General features: G+C 31.8%; 1 protein-coding gene across 6 annotated transcripts in view; it reads left to right on the top strand.

Moving 5' to 3' along the window:
* Nucleotides 1-20678, top strand: part of LOC142328852 (RNA-binding protein Raly) — a 938200-nt gene that overhangs the window by 780777 nt on the left and 136745 nt on the right. For all 6 annotated transcript variants that reach the window (XM_075372956.1, XM_075372952.1, XM_075372958.1 and 3 more), the window contains one exon: nt 8293-8310. In XM_075372956.1, the coding sequence (XP_075229071.1) occupies nt 8293-8310 (18 nt within the window). The remainder of the gene's footprint in view (nt 1-8292; nt 8311-20678) is intronic.

Below are 20678 nucleotides of genomic sequence, written 5' to 3'. Positions count from 1 at the left end.
AAAAAAATTAGGGTTCAAATACAGAGATAGAAGAACAATTGCTAACATGTACAGGAACCAAACGGCAACAGTAATAATCGAAGAGCATAAGAAAGAAGCCGTAATAAGAAAGGGAGTCCGACAAGGATGTTCCCTATCTCCGTTACTTTTTAATCTTTACATGGAACTAGCAGTTAATGATGTTAAAGAACAATTTAGATTCGGAGTAACAGTACAAGGTGAAAAGATAAAGATGCTACGATTTGCTGATGATATAGTAATTCTAGCCGAGAATAAAAAGGATTTAGAAGAAACAATGAACGGCATAGATGAAGTCCTACGCAAGAACTATCGCATGAAAATAAACAAGAACAAAACAAAAGTAATGAAATGTAGTAGAAATAACAAAGATGGACCGCTAATGTGAAAATAGGAGGAGAAAAGATTATGGAGGTAGAAGAATTTTGTTATTTGGGAAGTAAAATTACTAAAGATGGACGAAGCAGGAGCGATATAAAATGCCGAATAGCACAAGCTAAACGAGCCTTCAGTAAGAAATATAATTTGTTTACATCAAAAATTAATTTAAATGTCAGGAAAAGATTTTTGAAAGTGTATGTTTGGAGTGTCGCTTTATATGGAAGTGAAACTTGGACGATCGGAGTATCTGAGAAGAAAAGATTAGAAGCTTTTGAAATGCGGTGCTATAGGAGAATGTTAAAAAGCAGACGGGTGGATAAAGTGACAAATGAAGAGGTATTGCGGCAAATAGATGAAGAAAGAAGCATTTGGAAAAATATAGTTAAAAGAAGAGACAGACTTATAGGCCACATACTAAGGCATCCTGGAATAGTCGCTTTAATATTGGAAGGACAGGTAGAAGGGAAAAATTGTGCAGGCAGGCCACGTTTGGAGTATGTAAAACAAATTGTTGGGGATGTAGGATGTAGAGGGTATACTGAAATGAAACGACTAGCACTAGATAGGGAATCTTGGAGAGCTGCATCAAACCAGTCAAATGACTGAAGACAAAAAAAAAATCTGTTATTTAAAAAGATTAAGATTTTTATAAGATTCTTACACCTGACTTTCTACTGGGGTGAAGTTTTCATAATTAATATACCATTATAATGTTTTATTTATAAATTTAAAAAAAAAAACAAAAAGATTCAAAACTATACTACAATCTCTCGGAAGCTGATTTTATAGCTAAAAATAGGAAAAAAGGTTCATGTAAACGGTTCATGTAAACGTAGGCTCAAAAATGCTTCATAAGCGAGTTACGGCTTGGGTAAGATTTTGCCCGGATTTAGGTTCACGCGGGAAAGTGAAGACTTTCTGAAATTCTGGGAAAGTAAATTAAGGGGAAAGTTTAGTTGTTTCTTATGGTTCTTGAGCTGAAAATATAAAAAAATTCGTCGTGGAATTGTACCTCCAACCATTGGTGGTAAAAAATAACATGTTTTTGGGTTTACCATAAGAAAACTTTGTCAAATTGGTAATTAAATTGTATTTTTAAACAGATAGAACTGTGAAAAAAAAAATTATAATAGCATGAAATAACTAGTTTTGTCCGCAGATTGGAAACGGCTTTTAACATAAAATGTAATTTTATGTTGAAAACAACGGGAAAATTACATTTATATATATATATATATATATACATATAATATGTGTACGTACGCGCTGGTACAAGCGTCACTCCCGCCGCACAGTTCTCCCACCATAGCGGCGCTGCGGCCCCAGCACTCTCAGGCTCCAATAAAACCGTGCGCGAGGGTGAATCTGTAATTTATCGTCGACCACCACCTGGAGAAGACTAAGAAGAAGAAGGCAGAAGTTCCCTGGCCGGCTCAACGTGGGACCTCCCGGCGGATGCCAACATCTCCGCCGGTGCAGCAGGCCTGGCCGGCCCGCCGATGGAGCCGCTGGACGCGGACGCTACCTTCCTGTTCCAGTTTGCCGGGCTTCAATCGCCCTGGCCGGCGGACTCAACAGCAGGAGCCGGCCCAGCGTGTGATCGCTTGGGGAGAACCGCCTCGGCGAAAGACGACTGACGCCGACACAGCGGGGCTCTGGGAGCCACCACTGCCACGCTGTAGTGGGAATCCAACTGCCGCTGAGGGGAAGCCCGGTCTGATTTCAATGGACGAGCCGCAACTCCCCGACTTCTCCGGAGACTAGCTTCCGGGCCCAACAGTTCTTTTCAGAGCTAACGCAAAAAAGTCCTTTTCAGGGTCACCACAAGGTTATAAATTTTGAGCCGTCAAAGCCATTCGGCGACATATATATATATGTTTAAATAAATTTAAAAATTTGAAAAAATAATACTACAAGGATAGATCCAGAAATAAGGTTCCCATCAATTTTACAAAGACATTGTTTATTCTCATAGAAATTTACATCGTTGGAAAGAAGAAACTTTGCTCTATTTTTCTACATAATCGCCATCTTTTTCTACGCATTTTTGTAGACGGTGCTCCAATTTCTGTATTCTAATATCGTAGAACTCCGCCGCCAACCCGTTGAGGAAGCGTTTCACCTCTTCTTTGGCTTCATCTTCGCTCCGGAAGCGTTGGCAGTTTAAGTGTTCCTTTAATCTAAGGAACAAGTGATAGAAGGTCAGGCGTTGTCGTAAAGCAGCGTTACACCGGCTGTCAGTCGTCCTCGCCGGCCGTTCTGGATAGCTTGCCTGAGTTTTCTTAGTGTTGCACAATAACTGTCTGAGTTTATTGTTCTTCCAGGTTCCATGAAATTGATCAGCGTATCCCCTTACGACCCGAAAAAACTGCGACTGGTGACCCTGAGTGACGCCACTGTTTGGATTTTTGTTTCGTTTCGGGAGTGAAATTAAACACCCACGTTTCGTCTCCCGTAATAATGGAATCCAGCATTCCTTCCTTATATTCTTGACACTTTTGATGAAACTGGCGAGCACAGTCAAGGCGTTTCTCCTTGTGTTCTGATGTCAGTAGCCGCGGTACCCATCGAGCACAACACTTGTGATTTCCCCAATTTTTCAGTCAAAGCTCTTTCCATTAAACCGTCTTGGCTGGAGCTCTTTGGCAACCTTATTTCGGGATCGATCCACGCATATACAAATAACGTAGCAAAGTCAATACGTCCAACGAAATTAACTATGCCGTTTCTATAATATAGGCAACTGGAATTTTATAGTAGGTGAGTATTTTAATGAAGTCATATTGGCTTAAAGCCTTCACTGATCTAATGGTCCAAAAGTTTTGGGGCTCCGCACTGGTCGGACATCCTATTTTTTTTTTTTTTTTGGTAATCGCGTTTTTTAATTTTTTCTTAAATCTTTAACTGATTAATTTTTTAGATGTATTCTTATTTTTTAATCGTCCATCTGTTATATACATTAATTTTCTTACAGATTTATGCCGATCTACATATTAAAAGTATAATTATTAAATTTAGTTCATTACAAAAGAGTTATAATATAGTATTCATAAATCGAATTGTTACCGATTTAATTCCTCTACTAAATACTACAAAAATCTATTAAGATTAAAAAAAAGGTTATAAAGATAAAAAGGGGGAAAGATTATAAGGGTATAAGTTTATCAGATAAACTTGTAACTTTTAACTTACTAGATCGATTCGAAGATACGATCAAAAATGATTAATAAAAAAACATTTTTAACATTATTTCATTAATATTACAGCGTAGGAAATCATTCAGGGGGAATTCGGCGTGGTTACCCCAGAGGAGACTATGCTACTGGTGGAACGATCGTGGCAATCCGGTGTCCACGATGTTGGTGTAGTTCATCCGCACCAAGTTGACGGAAAATTACCAGGGGTGAATAACTACCTCTGAGTCTACCTTGAGGTACATTCCCCGTGCCCAAGAGGTCGCAGTTTAAAAAAAAATTAATAAACGCAGGGTCTCGACAAGTTCGAAGCGTGGGGTCAGCAATGGAGGTGCGGATGGAAACAAGGCATTGGGGTGCTGTGATAATACCGTAAGTTTGACCCGGCATCCAGTGTTGTACAGGAGGAGGGGTTTTAATGGGTAGGCCCGCATGGGAGAGTTCCACACTACTATGGGGTATGAAACCATATAGTCCCTATAAAAGGTTTCCCCTCCACAAAAAAAAATTAAATAAATAATAGTAAAAACACTCAAATTAGAGATGTAAAAATTGCTATTTTTACAGGTTTATTTTCTGTTTGTTACATATAAATTAGCGTTTATTATTTTTGTAAAATATAATTTACTATGTATTACCGCCCATTTACAAATTTTAAAGAACAATAAAGAGTTCTTATTTCATAACTGAGGGGTATTAGGAGATTGAACAAATTCGGATCTACATAATTACAAAATTGCTACCTTATGGTGTTTGACATTTTTCTTCGCCACACTGAATCCAACTTTTCAAATAAAGAAGGTGAAAATATGATAAATGATTTTAACGGAAACTTTTGACTGCGAAAACGGTTTCTCTATAAATGCCTTAGTTTTTGATTTACAACCAAAGTGACAAAAAAACTAAAAAATCGCTGACGTAATAAAACGACAAAAGACGCTCCGTAATAACTTATAATAAAATAACAGATAATAAATAACAGATAATAATCCTTCACAACAATAAATCAGTTTACATAAATAATAAGTAAGTTTGAATAAGTAATAAGATCATCTGGCTAAGATCACAAAAAAAAAAGATCGGTTAAATTATCCAAAAATGAAGAAAAACGCAAAACAAATTTTTATTCACCCGAGAGAGATTTTCTTGTTCTAATACATAAGTTTTTGCTACTTTATAGTACGGTTACCGATGCGGCTATGTAACTACTCAAATACAGTAAGAAAATACCGGTCAAAGGAGAGGGTTCATCCTATCATCCTATTTTATCACTCCAGATAAAAATCACATCCGAGAAGGAAAGCAGATAAACTTTTCACAACGTCAAGAATCGTATATAAGTTTTACGTGTCGAAAAACCTCCCTTATATGAATAAAATACAAAAAAAGAAAACTTGAGAATGATCTTGGACTGTACATCAAATGAAGAGCAATTTTCTAAATGATTTAGGATCTACCTAGTTGACGTTACTGAAATAAAATAATTCTACATCTAATAATAGATGAGAAATTATTAAATTAAAGACGGAAATTTACTTGGATTAAAATTACGCTATAATTTCATACTTCTATAACAAAGGCACCGGAAAATAAAAAATAGGTCATTTATTCATTTATTTAAAAATTAAATGGTAAAATAATAATTTGTACAGATAAAAATTCTTTTATTTGTCTAGAAAGTTCTTCAAACAAAGGCGATTATCATGAAATCATAAAAAAAATCAAAAATTGCTTAACGGGTAACTGCTACACCCAAATCAGTAATTCACTCAAAAAGTGAAACAAAAATTGGTGCCTCGAAAAAATAAAAAATACAGTGAATGATGAATGAAAGTCTTATAATTACGATGCGCAATGTATTGTTTACAAGGATCAAATAATAGAAAAACTATTTCAGTCGTCTGAAATATTGAAATCCAAGATTGTAGATTTGTGTGTTTGCAAATCACATGAAAAATATTAATATATTTTTTTTATGCACTTTTGTAATAACATAATTAAAATGGAACTTTAACGTAGAAAAAAATAACATAACTTGAAAAATGATATGTTTGTCAGTACGATTTATTTAGTTTAGGAAGCTCTGTCTCTTTCTAGTTACTACGCTAGTGGTAATCTGTAAGTACTCGAAGGATTATGACGAAAATGCTATTTCGTTTTCAGAGCTTCTAAATATATTTCATTTTTTTTTTTTTGTCTTCAGTCATTTGACTGGTTTGATGCAGCTCTCCAAGATTCCCTATCTAGTGCTAGTCGTTTCATTTCAGTATACCCTCTACATCCTACATCCCTAACAATTTGTTTTCCATATTCCAAACGTGGCCTGCCTACACAATTTTTCCCTTCTACCTGTCCTTCCAAAATTAAAGCGACTATTCCAGGATGCCTTAGTATGTGGCCTATTTCTCTTCTTTTAACTATATTTTTCCAAATACTTCTTTCTTCATCTATTTGCCGCAATACCTCCTCATTTGTCACTTTATCCACCCATCTGATTTTTAACATTCTCCTATAGCACCGCATTTCAAAAGCTTCTAACCTTTTCTTCTCAGATACTCCGATTGTCCAAGTTTCACTTCCATATAAAGCGATACTCCAAACATACACTTTCAAAAATCTTTTCCTGACATTTAAATTAATTTTTGATGTAAACAACTTATATTTCTTACTGAAGGCTCGTTTAGCTTGTGCTATTCGGCATTTTATATCGCTCCTGCTTCGTCCATCTTTAGTAATTCTACTTCCCAAATAACAAAATTCTTCTACCTCCATAATCTTTTCTCCTCCTATTTTCACATTCAGCGGTCCATCTTTGTTATTTCTACTACATTTCATTACTTTTGTTTTGTTCTTGTTTATTTTCATGCGATAGTTCTTGCGTAGGACTTCATCTATGCCGTTCATTGTTTCTTCTAAATCCTTTTTATTCTCGGCTAGAAATACTATATCATCAGCAAATCGTAGCATCTTTATCTTTTCACCTTGTACTGTTACTCCGAATCTAAATTGTTCTTTAACATCATTAACTGCTAGTTCCATGTAAAGATTAAAAAGTAACGGAGATAGAGAACATCCTTGTCGGACTCCCTTTCTTATTATGGCTTCTTTCTTATGTTCTTCAATTGCTACTGTTGCTGTTTGGTTCCTGTACATGTTAGCAATTGTTCTTCTATCTCTGTATTTGAACCCTAATTTTTTTAAAATGCTGAACATTTTATTCCAGTCTACGTTATCGAATGCCTTTTCTAGGTCTATAAACGCCAAGTATGTCGGTTTGTTTTTCTTTAATCTTCCTTCTACTATTAATTTGAGGCCTAAAATTGCTTCCCTTGTCCCTATACTTTTCCTGAAACCAAATTGGTCTTCTCCTAACACTTCCTCCACTCTCCTCTCAATTCTTCTGTATAGAATTCTAGTTAAGATTTTTGATGCATGACTAGTTAAACTAATTGTTCTGTATTCTTCACATTTATCTGCCCCTGATTTCTTTGGTATCATTACTATAACACTTTTTTTGAAGTCTGACGGAAATTCCCCTTTTTCATAAATATTGCACACCAGTTTGTATAATCTATCAATCGCTTCCTTACCTGCACTGCGCAGTAATTCTACAGGTATTCCGTCTATTCCAGGAGCCTTTCTGCCATTTAAATCTTTTAATGCTCTCTTAAATTCAGATCTCAGTATTGTTTCTCCCATTTCATCCTCCTCAACTTCCTCTTCTTCCTCTATAAAACCATTTTCTAATTCATTTCCTCCGTATAACTCTTCAATATATTCCACCCATCTATCGACTTTACCTTTCGTATTATATATAGGTGTACCATCTTTGTTTAACACATTATTAGATTTTAATTTATGTACCCCAAACTTTCCTTAACTTTCCTGTATGCTCCGTCTATTTGTATGTCTATTAATATTTCATTTATATTATTAATTATAAGATTGAAGGTTTTTTAAACAAAAAAACCGAAAAAAAAAAAGTTTAATCAACCTCTAAAATAATTTCTAATCTTCACCAATACATACGAAAAAATTATTTGTATTGCAGGTAATTGGAAAATACAAACTTTAATAACGCACTGATTTAATTAAATTTCCTTGAATATATAGATATACTTCAAAACCACAATTTTATAACGTGTTATGTAAAATTTTACGTAACATTCTTATCAAACGTAACAACCAGATGAAACAACCGTAATAACCCGACCGCAATAAGATAATGCGGGTTAAAATAATACAGAAACTTCAAGAACCTAATTTTCTTACAGTTAAATTAAAAAAAAAAACCAGACCAGTAAAACCTTATGAATTACATTATTTAATAAAAGTTTGGAAATGTACCTTTTTATTTTTAATTATAAACTTTTATTTTGTTATTAAATTAATTAATTTTTCTACTAAGAATTGTACAAAATTGTAATTACAGAAAACATCATACGATTTTAAATATCCGAATATAACCTTTAAAAGATTAAAAACTAATTTTTTGAACTTTTTTCTTTTAATCTGGGTCGACCTTAAAGCATAATAATAAGAAAGTAAGTTCAGTAACTTGTCCAAGTAAATGGAAGTATATACTTTTTACACTTTAGATTAGAAATGAATACTTTAGAATACTTTGGCTACTTTAGATTTTTTTTAAATGTACTGTCAATTTAACAAATTTGCTAATCTTTTTTATTGTTTTTTTCAGGGATTATTACTACGACAGGTGAGTCATTACAATAATTATTATTATTATTATTACTATTATTTAAAAATATTTAAAACAATATTACTGGCATATCCTGGAATATTACTGGCATATCCCGATGTCTTCACTACAAAGTTAGCAATCCGATCTCAAGGATACACTGCGATAGATTTTTTTACATGTAGATGTAGCTGTGATGTTCCTCTCTTGCTTCTTGAATTCTTTGGCAAACCTGCTTTATGTTTAATAATAGATCCGGTGAAATCGCCCCGTGTGTTCCGATGATACATGGAACATGTAACATCCACACGTTCTACGTGCACGATCTCTGTTTTAAGTTCTCGCATTCTGCAAAACTCTATTCACATATGTCGATATTAGAGCTTCACTGCTGCTTTACTTACTACATTTTCACACGATATCCAGACGTCAATAGTATTCTCTTGAAAATTTTTAATATTTTAATCAGGCTATTAGTACCGATAAGATTTTCATTTAATTCAAAATAAATAGCGTATTCCTTTCTATTAAACCGGTTAAAGCAGGACAACATTCTGCGTAACTATGTTTCTTTAGTCATTTTTATTAAATACCGACTACGTAAAAGGTTTGTCATCAATTTGTTTAAAATAAAATTATAAAAGATTGTACTTTACAAAACCTTCCTAATTCTATCGTTGATGTTTTAATTATTGCCGATAAAGAAAAAAACCTGAATTTTTGTATCTTCGTTTAAGGTTTACATAATAATAAATTGAGTCCACAAGTTTTCTATTCGTACTGGCTTTATATATTAAATATCTTCTCTTATTTGGTACCGATCTGAATAGAATATTAATTTTTGTAAATGTAACTTGTTAGTAAAACGCCGACCTCCCAGGCGTGAGTGGTAGCGTCTCGGTCATTCATCCGAAAGACCCGTGTTTGAATCCCAGTCAGGCACATCTTTTCCCTTATTTAATTTGGTTTTAATTTTTTTTTTAATAGTGCTAACCTCAGATAAAGAAACGTCAACGTTCCAGTTTGCAGCATCATAACGAACTACGCTTTTAACTTGCCTCGTTCAAATGTTTTCGACATTAAATTGACCGTACTCGACCAACTACTACTAATAGATATATTATTTTAATGAAATCGATCGAGTAGATTTGGAGATTGTTGAGCCACAATACTTTATACATAGGCCTATAAATATAAAAGAAATCCCAACTGAACGGTATTTTCGTACTCCTCATATATAAAAACGTAAATTAAATTCATCCTCCATCCCACCATGCGACCGAAAGTAATAACCGTATTTTATTTTGAAAAGTCTGTAAAAACATGTTTTTCAAAAATTCTTTCAATATAACACGAGTAACATCCAACACAGTTAAATTTTCTTTTGTTACACATTTCACTCGCTTATAATTATCAGTTACGTTAAAAAGTCCTTGTTATTCATCGAGTATTTCTTTAAATGTGTCTCTGTAGAACGGAAATAAATATTAAAAAAAACACAATGCCGTAAAAAAATCAATAATTTTATAAAAAAGTAATACGTTCAAGAATAATTAAAAATCTGAAAAGGCATTAAAAAGTAAAATAATAAACTTAATTAACTAAATCGGTTCGTGGAGGGGGGAAAGAAAATAAATTGTTGAATGGAAATGAGCAGACAGAATTTTAATGGATACGAAAGTATAATAAGAATTATATAACACCCAAAAGAGTGAGTGTTCCTAGAGAGAGTCGCAGGCAATCTCTCTCGTATTCCCATAGCTGTTGTACTCCCTCTAACATCGAGTTAAATATAGCCATTGTTTTACAGCAATCGCATTCGAAATGAATAGCATCATTCGTACGGTACGTTCGTTCGTTCGTTCGTTTATTCTTTTCTATAAGAGTCGTAGAACTGATCCGATTGTTGCTTTTCGAAGACAAGCTTAAATCTAACCTTACTTAAAATCCATTGAGCTCGAAATTGTAAGGATCTGATTTTCAAGGAAGTTTGATCTTGTTCATTTCTTTCTCTTATCTTGATTTAAAATTAAACATTAACCTTTTCGATTATTTTAATTCGATATCAATTTCCTTTTGCGATACGATTTTTGTTACGTACAAGTTAAATAGTAAATACAATACATTAAATGCAACTACATAGAAGAGATTCCATTATTTTTTTTTTTGTTTTTTTTTTTTTTGACACAATTAAACATCTACATAGCGTTCCCTCAGAACAATGAAGAATGTGTTAAATGTCTATAACTGTCTTAAAGGAGAGAAAGCTCAAAGCTCAATGACTCCGCCTCAAGTCATTTATTTACGCGTGCAACATTAATTTAAATATTTTTATTTACATTCCATAACGGTTTCAATTACCGATAATCTCAGTATTGTAAACATTTTCATCGATCTAATAACTTCATTTTAATTTGTAGACTTCTTTTATTAACATACTGCTATTAATGACGACTTTCCCTCGTGAAGTATAGATAAAATACACTCAAAAATAACCGATTTTCTGAAATAATACCGATGAGTATTGTACAACTAAGCATAATTTCATAAAGTGAAAGTTAAATAAATCTGAAATTATGTAAAAAAAATCTACACCCGTTTTTCGTTTCACATCGTTTAGGATATGAAGAGGAGTTTTTAAAAATAGATGTAAGATGAAGAGTATGATTTTTTTTTTTTTTGTAAAGAATAATTGCAGAAAGTATCACTATATATGATTTGATTATTATTATTATTTTCAATAAACACAGACTGTTTATTTAAACAAAAAAATACATTTTTTTATTCATAAATTTTTATTTTAATACGATTTGTTAATGATTAACGATTGACATTTAAATTGTATATAAAATATTTTTCCTTATATTTTTTCAATCATTTATAATAACACCTTCAATCGAGTTCATATTAGCGTTCATATTATTGTTTGTGTTTGTGTTAAAACAGGTTAGAAAATTTTACGCAGCATAAAATTACATCATACACTTACCAGGTTATTGTTAATCAAAATTATTTATAACATACGAATACAAAGAAACACCTAAAGACAGAAAATAAATTACGTTAACATAGATCCGACGATCTCTGCGGGGAAGTTGTAGCGTCTGGCCTTTCATCCAAAGATCCCGGGTTCGAATCCCGGTAGGGCGTGGAATTTTTCATAAAAATGTACACTTCTTATTTCCATGCGAAAGCGGTGGAGCTTGTACGGTGAATTAATCATAAAAAAAAAATAGTAAAAGAAATTAACAATAAAATATTTCCAAATGTTAGAGAGAAAGTTACGCTCCACTTTTAAAACTAAAAACAAAACGGAAAATTAATTTAGGCTGACTAATATTGACACACTGATAAACACAGGAGCATAAAAATTAAAATGTGATTACTTTTTTAATTTAAACCCCTCCAGAGACCCCCTAGAGATAGAAAGAAGACATGAACGCAATGTTTTCTAACAGATTCAATTTTTGAAAATTAAGATATAAACAAAAGAAATCAATCAATAGTTATACTTGCCCTAAAACCAAGATTTTTGTGAGTTAAATAATATTAAATTTACAGAACTTGATAAAAACATTATATTGAACTCAAAAAAATACCGGTCAAAATACATTAAACCGTATCCTAAAAGGGTTTTCTAACCTCTTTAAGAAGGGAACTATTAACGTAGAAGAAAGTGGTGAATTATTTTGGTATTTAACCTTTCGCATTTCCATTTTCCCATTATTTCCAGTAACACAGAAAGTCGATATTTTTTTATTTCCCCTACAAGCGATCTTTAGTACGTCGGGTAGAAATAGAAGGGAAGTGCTGTCACGCTATCTGCACCCTATTATCCCCATTTATAATCTATTGTCTTCATTCACTGAATACTCAATAAGTATAATGAATGCAATGACGTCATGATTTTCAATAAAAATAGGTTTACGAGATAGACGGTAGAAATTAGTACGGTGGAATCACAGACATTGAAGAAAACTCTCGATGAACTTTCACGGTTTAAATGATCGAGAAATATTTCTTAATCGTTTCCTTTTAATTAAACGAATTAAAGATAAATTACGAAAAGTAGTTAGTATACGTTACCAACAATAAGGGGAATATTTATTCGTATTTGGTTTGTCACAATTTTTTTTTTCTTTTTTCACCTACCCTCCAGGCCGGATCTGCACCAAAGCTAAGCACAGCCAAGCCCAAGGAGTTGTCTACTCAAACGGGCCTCTCCATTCGCCGACCATAAGTCTAGTCCGAAAGGTCAGCCCGCCGGTTAGACGTTTTCATTGCCTGTCTCTAACCTCTAGGGTGGCTAGTAGTATCAAATAAACTGGTTTGAAATTAAATTTTAACAAATAAAAACCTTTTTTTTCTAATTTTCCAAGACTAAGTTCTTTTCAGTTTTAAAAATTATTGCCTACTGAATTAAAACGATCGCAATATACTCTGTTTTAATTAAAACTATAGCAGTTAGTCGATCTAAATAAATTTTCACTATTAAATTATTAAAATTTAAATGAAGATTTTACGCGTAAAGTTAATAATTCTCCATTTTTTTGATGAGAAGTAAGGCGTAAACAGAGAGAGTGACGGCGTTATGTTTCGTGGAGTAATATTTATATTTTCGTATTAATTTGCGTTTTATAATACATAGCCGAAAATGGAATTTCTGCAAAATTTTATTTTAATAGTGATTTATAAAAATATCAGGTAACTGTTCACAAGTATCAGATATTTATAGAAACTTTGTTTTTACATATTTTATGTAAGTTAGAGAGTAACGTAATTTTTTGTTGCGAATCCTATTTAAATACATTTGCATGGATAATTAACTCAAATTTTGTTTGTAAATGCTAAGAACCGGTTTTTATTTTTATTTTAACATTACCTTTCATGTATAACTGAAAACAGAAGCAAAACTTGCAAATGTTGTTATAAATATAATAATTACTATTTTCTTTTCGCTAAGATCATTATAAGTTCTATATTGAGTATTATTTACCTTTCTTAGCTTCATTCTTTTATCAATTGTTGACGCGTTTCGAACCGCTTCGTTGTCAAAACTTATAATACTAATAAAGATTTTAGAAAAGAAACTGAATGAGGAAAAGATAAATAATAACTTGAAAATACAAGTTATTAAAACTTTAGAAACAGTTCAACAAAACCGATTTATATTTAATAATAAAATATATAAAACGAAGGATGGACTTGGTACAGGTAACACAATATCAGCGATATTAAACGAAGTATACCAGATATGAGAAAATAGAGATGTTTGGAATATATTAGGTAGCGGATGACACTTTGTTAGTAATTAAAAAAGAAATAAATAATAATAAAGAAAATATTCCTATTAATGTTTTAGATCTAACAATAAAAATAAATAATAATAATATAGATTTTGAAACATACAGAAAAGAAACCTATACAGGTAATATATCTTACGATTCGAATCGTCTGATGGAGGATAAATTAGCGGCTTTTAGATTTACGATAGATAGACTATATAAATTACCATTAAAGAAACCAGTATTAAAAAAGAGTTAAACACCATTTTTAAAATAGAACATAACGGTTATAAAAAAGAAACGATCAGAAAAGTTTATAAAAACAGAAATAAATTAAATGAAATTAAAACAAACGATGAAGAAATCTTTAAGTGGTGTTTTAATAGTAAAACAGAAGAAAAAGGTGTATACAATCGTAAGATATATAAAATATAAATGTAATGCAACGTAACATACGTCGGACAAACGGGAAGAAAATTTTCAACGAAATTTTCGTTGAAAATGGAAGAATCGGTCAAATTTATTCACAAATGTGTTAAAGGAAGAAGAATGAACACTTCAGAATATTTAGAAATCTTCAAATTAACAATAAAGCGATCACAAATGAACAGATCAACAATCAAGCGGATATCCTTTTCAAAAACCTCAGTTTACTGAAAAGAAGAAATCAATAAGTCTTGGCAATGAAGTGATTCCGAAACTCGTCAACAACCGACAAAAGAATGAAGCAAAGAAAGATAAGCAGTACTCAACATAGTAAGGAAATCAAACTCTCATACTGTCATAAAATTTTGTAAACTTTTGCTAAATTTAACTAGTTTAAAATATAAAATTTACTTAATATCAGAAGGTGAATTTAGGCAAAAAATTTAAGCAGAGAAAATAAAAAGCGATTAGATTTTTTAATAACCTTTGTAGAAATATTTTGCAATTAAACGGGAATTCGTTCCCTGATCTCCCGTACGAGTTTTGTTGCGGTTTACTCACTAGGAATATATTTCACGGATTAATACTTGGTTAGTTAAAACTTGTTTTAACAAAACTTGCAAAACGTATATATTTTAATCATCGTGAAAATTTACCCGCCGAAATATCTATATAACCTCTGTCAAATTTTTAAATATTTACTTTCCAGTTAAAAATAAATTTTTTATATTTACTCTACCGAGATTTTTATGAAAAAAAGTTATAGGACACAAAGTCAAACTTGTCACCTTTGTGGAAAAATTAATATACACGCTTAGGATATATTTTTAAATAAATCTGGTGTAGACTCCACATGACTTCTTCTACGCCTGTTGCACTTCATTTAAAGTTACTTCATTTGAAAGTGAAATAAGAACCTTCAATTCTCTAATAAAGTGGACAGTTACACAATTGCTGATACATTAGTTTTTATTAACACCAAATATTTATACAATTGTTAATTCAACAATCTTACATGAAACATCAGGTTAGAGTAAAAGTCCCTTTATTACTCGTATTACTGAAGGTTTCAGATTTCTGGCGTGTCGTACAAATAAAAGTCTTTACTGTTGGATTATTTTGTGAATAATCAAAAATGAAAAAGAAACAATCATACAGGAAAAAGAAAGATAACATGAAGAATAAATCTCAAAAAAACGACAAGGTGAATATGAAGCTAAAGAAAATGTTAAGAACAAGTGAAATAAAAAAATTAAGAGCAGATGATAAATTTAAACAGGAAGAAAATGTTAAAACCAAAGAAAGAATAAATATATTAAGAGAAGATGATAAATATAAAGAGGAAGAAAACGTTAAGAGCAAGGAGAGAATAAAAAGATAAAGGGAAGATGAATATAAAGAGAGAAAAAATTTGAAAACTAGAGAACGTGTACACAAATTAAGATCAGAAGAATTACATCAAAACAAAGAGAGATTAAATGATTGGCAACAAAAAACAAATAAACGAAATAATGATCAACTCCGACTTGGGAGAATATTGTCCAACAATATCAGAGGAGTAATGAACTAAAAGATAGATAATTTATTAAAGATCGGGCTTGTAGTCAACTTTAATGTAGATAAAATTAAACACACCAAAGGCAGTGGGCAGACGTCATCCGGTGTATTGGTCGACCGAAAATATTGCTAAACTTAGGAGGAACCTACAGCGGTTGCGACGCATAGAGCAGCGGTTGGTGGTGAAGAGTATGAAGAGGCTGCCAGGAGTTATGTCAGTGCGAGACGTGTTCTGAACTACGATATTAAAAAGTCAAAAGAGATTAAATTACGAGAGTTATGTGGTGAACTCGACGCAGATCGGATTAAGCCTATCGGATTACAATGAAGCGGTTTGGTAGGCGATTACCCGTCTTCACGGAAGAGTCTGCTTCTAGACAGATATCTAAACTCTTAGGGAGAAGAGTGGTTTAACCGAAATCGTAGAATGTAATAGTAAAAGATTCACACAGGAGGAAGTCGTCAAAGCGATTCATCTGCTACGTGATCGCAAGAGCACCGGACCTGATGGAATACCGGCTGAGGTCTTACAAGGTCTAGCAAGTAAAGTGCCCTTTGAGACCCAAAGCTTTCCCAAGTGTTGGAAAGATTCAAGGTTGGTCTTTCTTCCGAAATCTGCTGAAAACGTGCCTACTAATGTTGATTACAGAATGCTATGTTTAATAAACAACACGGGGAAGGCCGTGGAAAGAATGTTAGCGTTTCGTATGATTGAGCAGCTTAATGTGGTTAGCTCAGCTGTTACGGAAAGATGCAGCACCTGGAGGACCAGGAAAATAACCACGATGATTATGCTGGATGTACGCAATGCGTTTGGGTCTGTTACTTGGGATTCAATAATGACCCGCTTGCGAGGAAGGGAATTAGTCCCTATCTAAGAACTTGACTAGGAGATGGCTTGAGACCGACACATCGGGAGGTAAATTAAGATTCCAAGTCTTTGGCGGGATGCATCAAGAATCAGTCCTGGGCTGATGGGGTTCTTAACCTTCCCATTGCGATAGAAACTGAATCAGCGTATGCCGACGATCTCATAGCCTGATGATTGGCACTGGATGGTTAATCAAGGGCCGGTGCTTGCTCCACATAAATGTATGTTCACCACCCTAACGAGGAGATGTATTGGCGGAATAGACCTGAGACTGGATGACCAATCGTTGCAATTCAGTGAAAACATTAAATTTTTGGGTGTCACGATTGATAAATCCTGTAATTTTTTCGAAATATATTCCTGACTCTTGTACGAGATCTGAGAAGACTTTTAAGTCGTTGAGCATGCTGATTTAGGCGGGGAGGCCCTCTAAGGGTTGAAAGACTCTCTCCTGGGCTGAGCTATACTTGATTGTATGTCCCGCCCATGGGAGAAATTAAACTAGAAATTCCGAAAACAATGCAATTCTAAATTATAATTTTCAATTAATATTAAATAATCAGATGTTTCACCAACTCTATTATATATACACATTTTTAACAGTACATAACATTTTATTTCACTAATAATTTCTGATTTTTTTTCATACTTTATATATTTTTTATATTTATATAAAGTATATTTTATATACTTTTTATATTTTTTTTCATATTAATAAATCAATATATATAAATTTAAAAAAAGAGCTGAAATTTGATTCGGACCGATGTGCCTTCCCCTTATAAGATCCAAATACTTCATTAATTAAAATTTTATTTGGCTGATGATATATCGTTGAAACAGTCCAAATCCAATTTTTTTTTGGATTTTGGGCTTTTTGGACAATTTTGGTTAAGTCGATTGCAATCAAAAGGTACGTAAGTACAGACGCCACGCCGAAACTAGTCAAAACGGATTCAGGGATGATCAAAATGAATATTTCCATTGAAATCTGAAAACCGAAATTTTTCGCGATCACAATACTTTTTACTTCGTACGAGGAAGTACAAACAAAAAAAAAGGAATTTGTTTCCCTGAAACGTTACTTTTAAAATGTATTACGGGAATATCCTTCTTTAGGGAAAATAAATCCTACGATTTACTTATTAAGTTGGAATTTAGCAAAAACCTTTTAAACGGAGAAAATGAAAGGCAAATAAAACTTTAAATAACATTTTTATAAACTTTGCAATTAAATAAGAGTTCATTCCCGATCATTCCTGATCTTGTTTGTTACGGTTTATTCACTAGAAACGTATTTCAGGAATAGATTTTTACAGCGACAAATAAAAACAAGCACATTAAGCATTGTTTGTAAGAACCTTTTTTTTAAATATTAACAACGGAGTCCTCCAGGTTATAGATACGAATTGATGTCCATAAAAATACTAATTTATTTTTTTTTTGCCTTCAGTCATTTGACTGGTTTGATGCAGCTTTCCAAGATTCCCTAACAACAAATCAAAAACACTAAAAACAAATCATAAATACGAAAGAATAGTAAATTATAACATTTATATAACTACAAGATATGACCAGAATAGAAAATAAATTTGAAGTTTAGATGTAACAATTTACTCGTCATAAATTGATTTTTTTAATTTCTAATAGTTTATTAAATAAAAAAAAAAAAAAAATTTCTTATTGCTATTAATAATTAATAGTTGTTTAATTCAGTCAAACAATAAAAAAAAAGAATAAAATTTATTTATTAAAACGTCATATTATTTTTGTCATGAAAAGAAGATATAAAAATATTTAAAAAGGACTACGTATACTTTACTTATTGAAAAAAATGTTTTTATTAAAATTCAACATTTTCTTTATTCATTTCTAAGGGGAAGCATCTATGAATGAATTTATTGGAAGTACGTGTCTCCCCAAAGCCCTTTTATCCATTAGTCAAAGTGGCAGGTGGATTTTCGAAGCGGTACAATTCTACAAGAATATGGAAGTCAATATTGAATTCATTATTTGCACTTTCCGTTTAGTGTATCTCTTTCTGAAACGTAAATTATTTTTTTTATTTTCATTTAATTTTATTCTGTTAAATTGTTTATTATTTTTTTTCTCTTATTTTCTCGTTCGTCTTAAATAAATTATCTTTTAAAATCTGAATATTATTTTTTATTTTCAAATAATATTAGTTCTATAATAGTTCATAAATTGTAACCTGTATAAGGAACACAATTCTCTTAAAAAAAAGAAAAGATAGAAAGACACTTTAGGCAACTTCATTCTTAAAGACAAAATAAACATGAGTCTATTAAATCAGTTTATAAAATCGTAATTCAATCTATCGAATAGCTATGGGTAAACCGCAGTATTTAACACTTTTTTAAATATATCAATATCTACTATTTTTTTTTTTTTTAAATTAATTATGAGGATTTAAATTTTTGAATTATTTATACAAAAAAAAAATTTATTTCTTTATTAATATAATATATTGTTACTTCTACAAAGCTGAAAAGAAAAAACAAGTTCTGGTGGGACAATAATATTTGTGAAGATGCTCTGAGAAAGAGAAAAAATGGAAAAATTATAATTCTAACCTTACAAAAGAAAACAGTGAAATCTAGATAAAGTAAAAAAAGAAACTTCTAAAATCATTAGAAATCAAAAAAGAAAGAAAATCAACATTGTTAAAAGTTTATAAGAAATGTTTCTAAAAATAACGCGAGAGATTTTTACCAAATTTTTAAATTTAAATTATCAGGCTTCAACCCGAGTTGTACTAACTTTAAGAATGAAAAGGGGCTTAATAAATAAATAATCAAAAAAATTTACTATAATTAGCTAAATATTTTGTAAACCTGTTTAATTTCCCCGACCCTGAAAAAATTTTTAACTTTCAGAAGAATAATCGTAACGTCCAAATTTTACAGCCACCAAATGCAGAGGAAATAAAATAAAGAATAATATCTCTTAAAAATAATAAAACGTGTGGAGAAGACAGTCTAGTTACAGAAATGCTGAAAAATGCCGGCGATGAACCGAGCGAAAAAATGAAAGAATCTTTAAAGAAATCTGGGAAACAAGATTGGAAAAACGCTTTAATATATTCCCTCCAAAAAAAATGAAATAAAACAAACATCAGAGGAATTTCCCTATTGTCAGTCCTGTACAAAGATTTTTCCAAAATATTGTTAACTAAAATACAACCGACAATAGAAAAAGAAATCTGAGAATATGAAGGTGGATTTAGACCTGGAAGAAGTTGTGCACAGGAAATGTTTAATATAAAACAAATTTTGCTATTAGGTATTATTGATTTTAAGAAAGCCTACGACTCCATCCACAGGGATTCTCTACTTAAAATCCTTGAAGAATTTAAAATAGATCTCAAGACAATAAAAATAAAAACGGAAACATTAACAAACACAAAATCAAAAGTGAAATTCTTAGGGGAACTTTCAGAACCGTTCGATATAAAAACCGGAGTAAGGCAAGCAGATGGAGTGTTTCCAATCCTCTTTAATTGTTCCCTTGAAAAAGTTATAATAGAATGGAGAAAGAAATTAAAAAGAGTTAACTTACACGAAAACATAAAAATAAGCACCAAATACAAAGCATTCTGGTCTTCACGGACGATATTGCAGTTTTTATACGAGGTTAAAATAAAAATTTAAAAACTAAACGAACGCGCAAGCAAAATTCGTCTTAAAATATCTGGTTTTCTGATGACAGAGAGAACAGAAAACAAACTGCAGACATTCTGCCCCCAGAATGTCTGCAGTTTGTTTTCAGAATAAGAAATAGCAAAAATAGACAAAAGAATTTTAAGAAAAATTTACTTACTACAATATGAAAATGGAATTTACATACTTAAAAATGAAAAAGAAATTGACAAAAGGGGACTTAATCCGGAAAAGACGATTAAAATGTTTTCTGGACATTTATGCAGAACGAACGACAAAAGGCAGTGTAACAAATAGTTTACTTGTAACAAATAGTGTTGTCAATTGCTTTATGCGATTGAAGCTTTTGATTGAAGCTGGGTGAACAAGTTGTTGTGTGGCCCGTAAAAAAAATCCTATGTTCTTTCGTAAAAAAAAAAGAAAAACTATTCACAACGTTTTAAAAAACCACTAAGCTTTGTCGGTTATAAAATTTACCCACATGACAAAATTAAACCGTTTGGAATTCTATTTCAACATTCTGGATTTATTTGATTATGGTAAAGGGTTTTTTAACAAATTTATATT

This window comes from Lycorma delicatula, chromosome 8 (genome assembly GCF_047948215.1).
Source record: "Lycorma delicatula isolate Av1 chromosome 8, ASM4794821v1, whole genome shotgun sequence".
NCBI classification, from domain to species: Eukaryota; Metazoa; Arthropoda; class Insecta; order Hemiptera; family Fulgoridae; genus Lycorma; species Lycorma delicatula.
The sequence above is the reverse complement of the archived record's forward strand: the minus strand, read 5'-3'. Positions and strand labels throughout refer to the sequence as shown.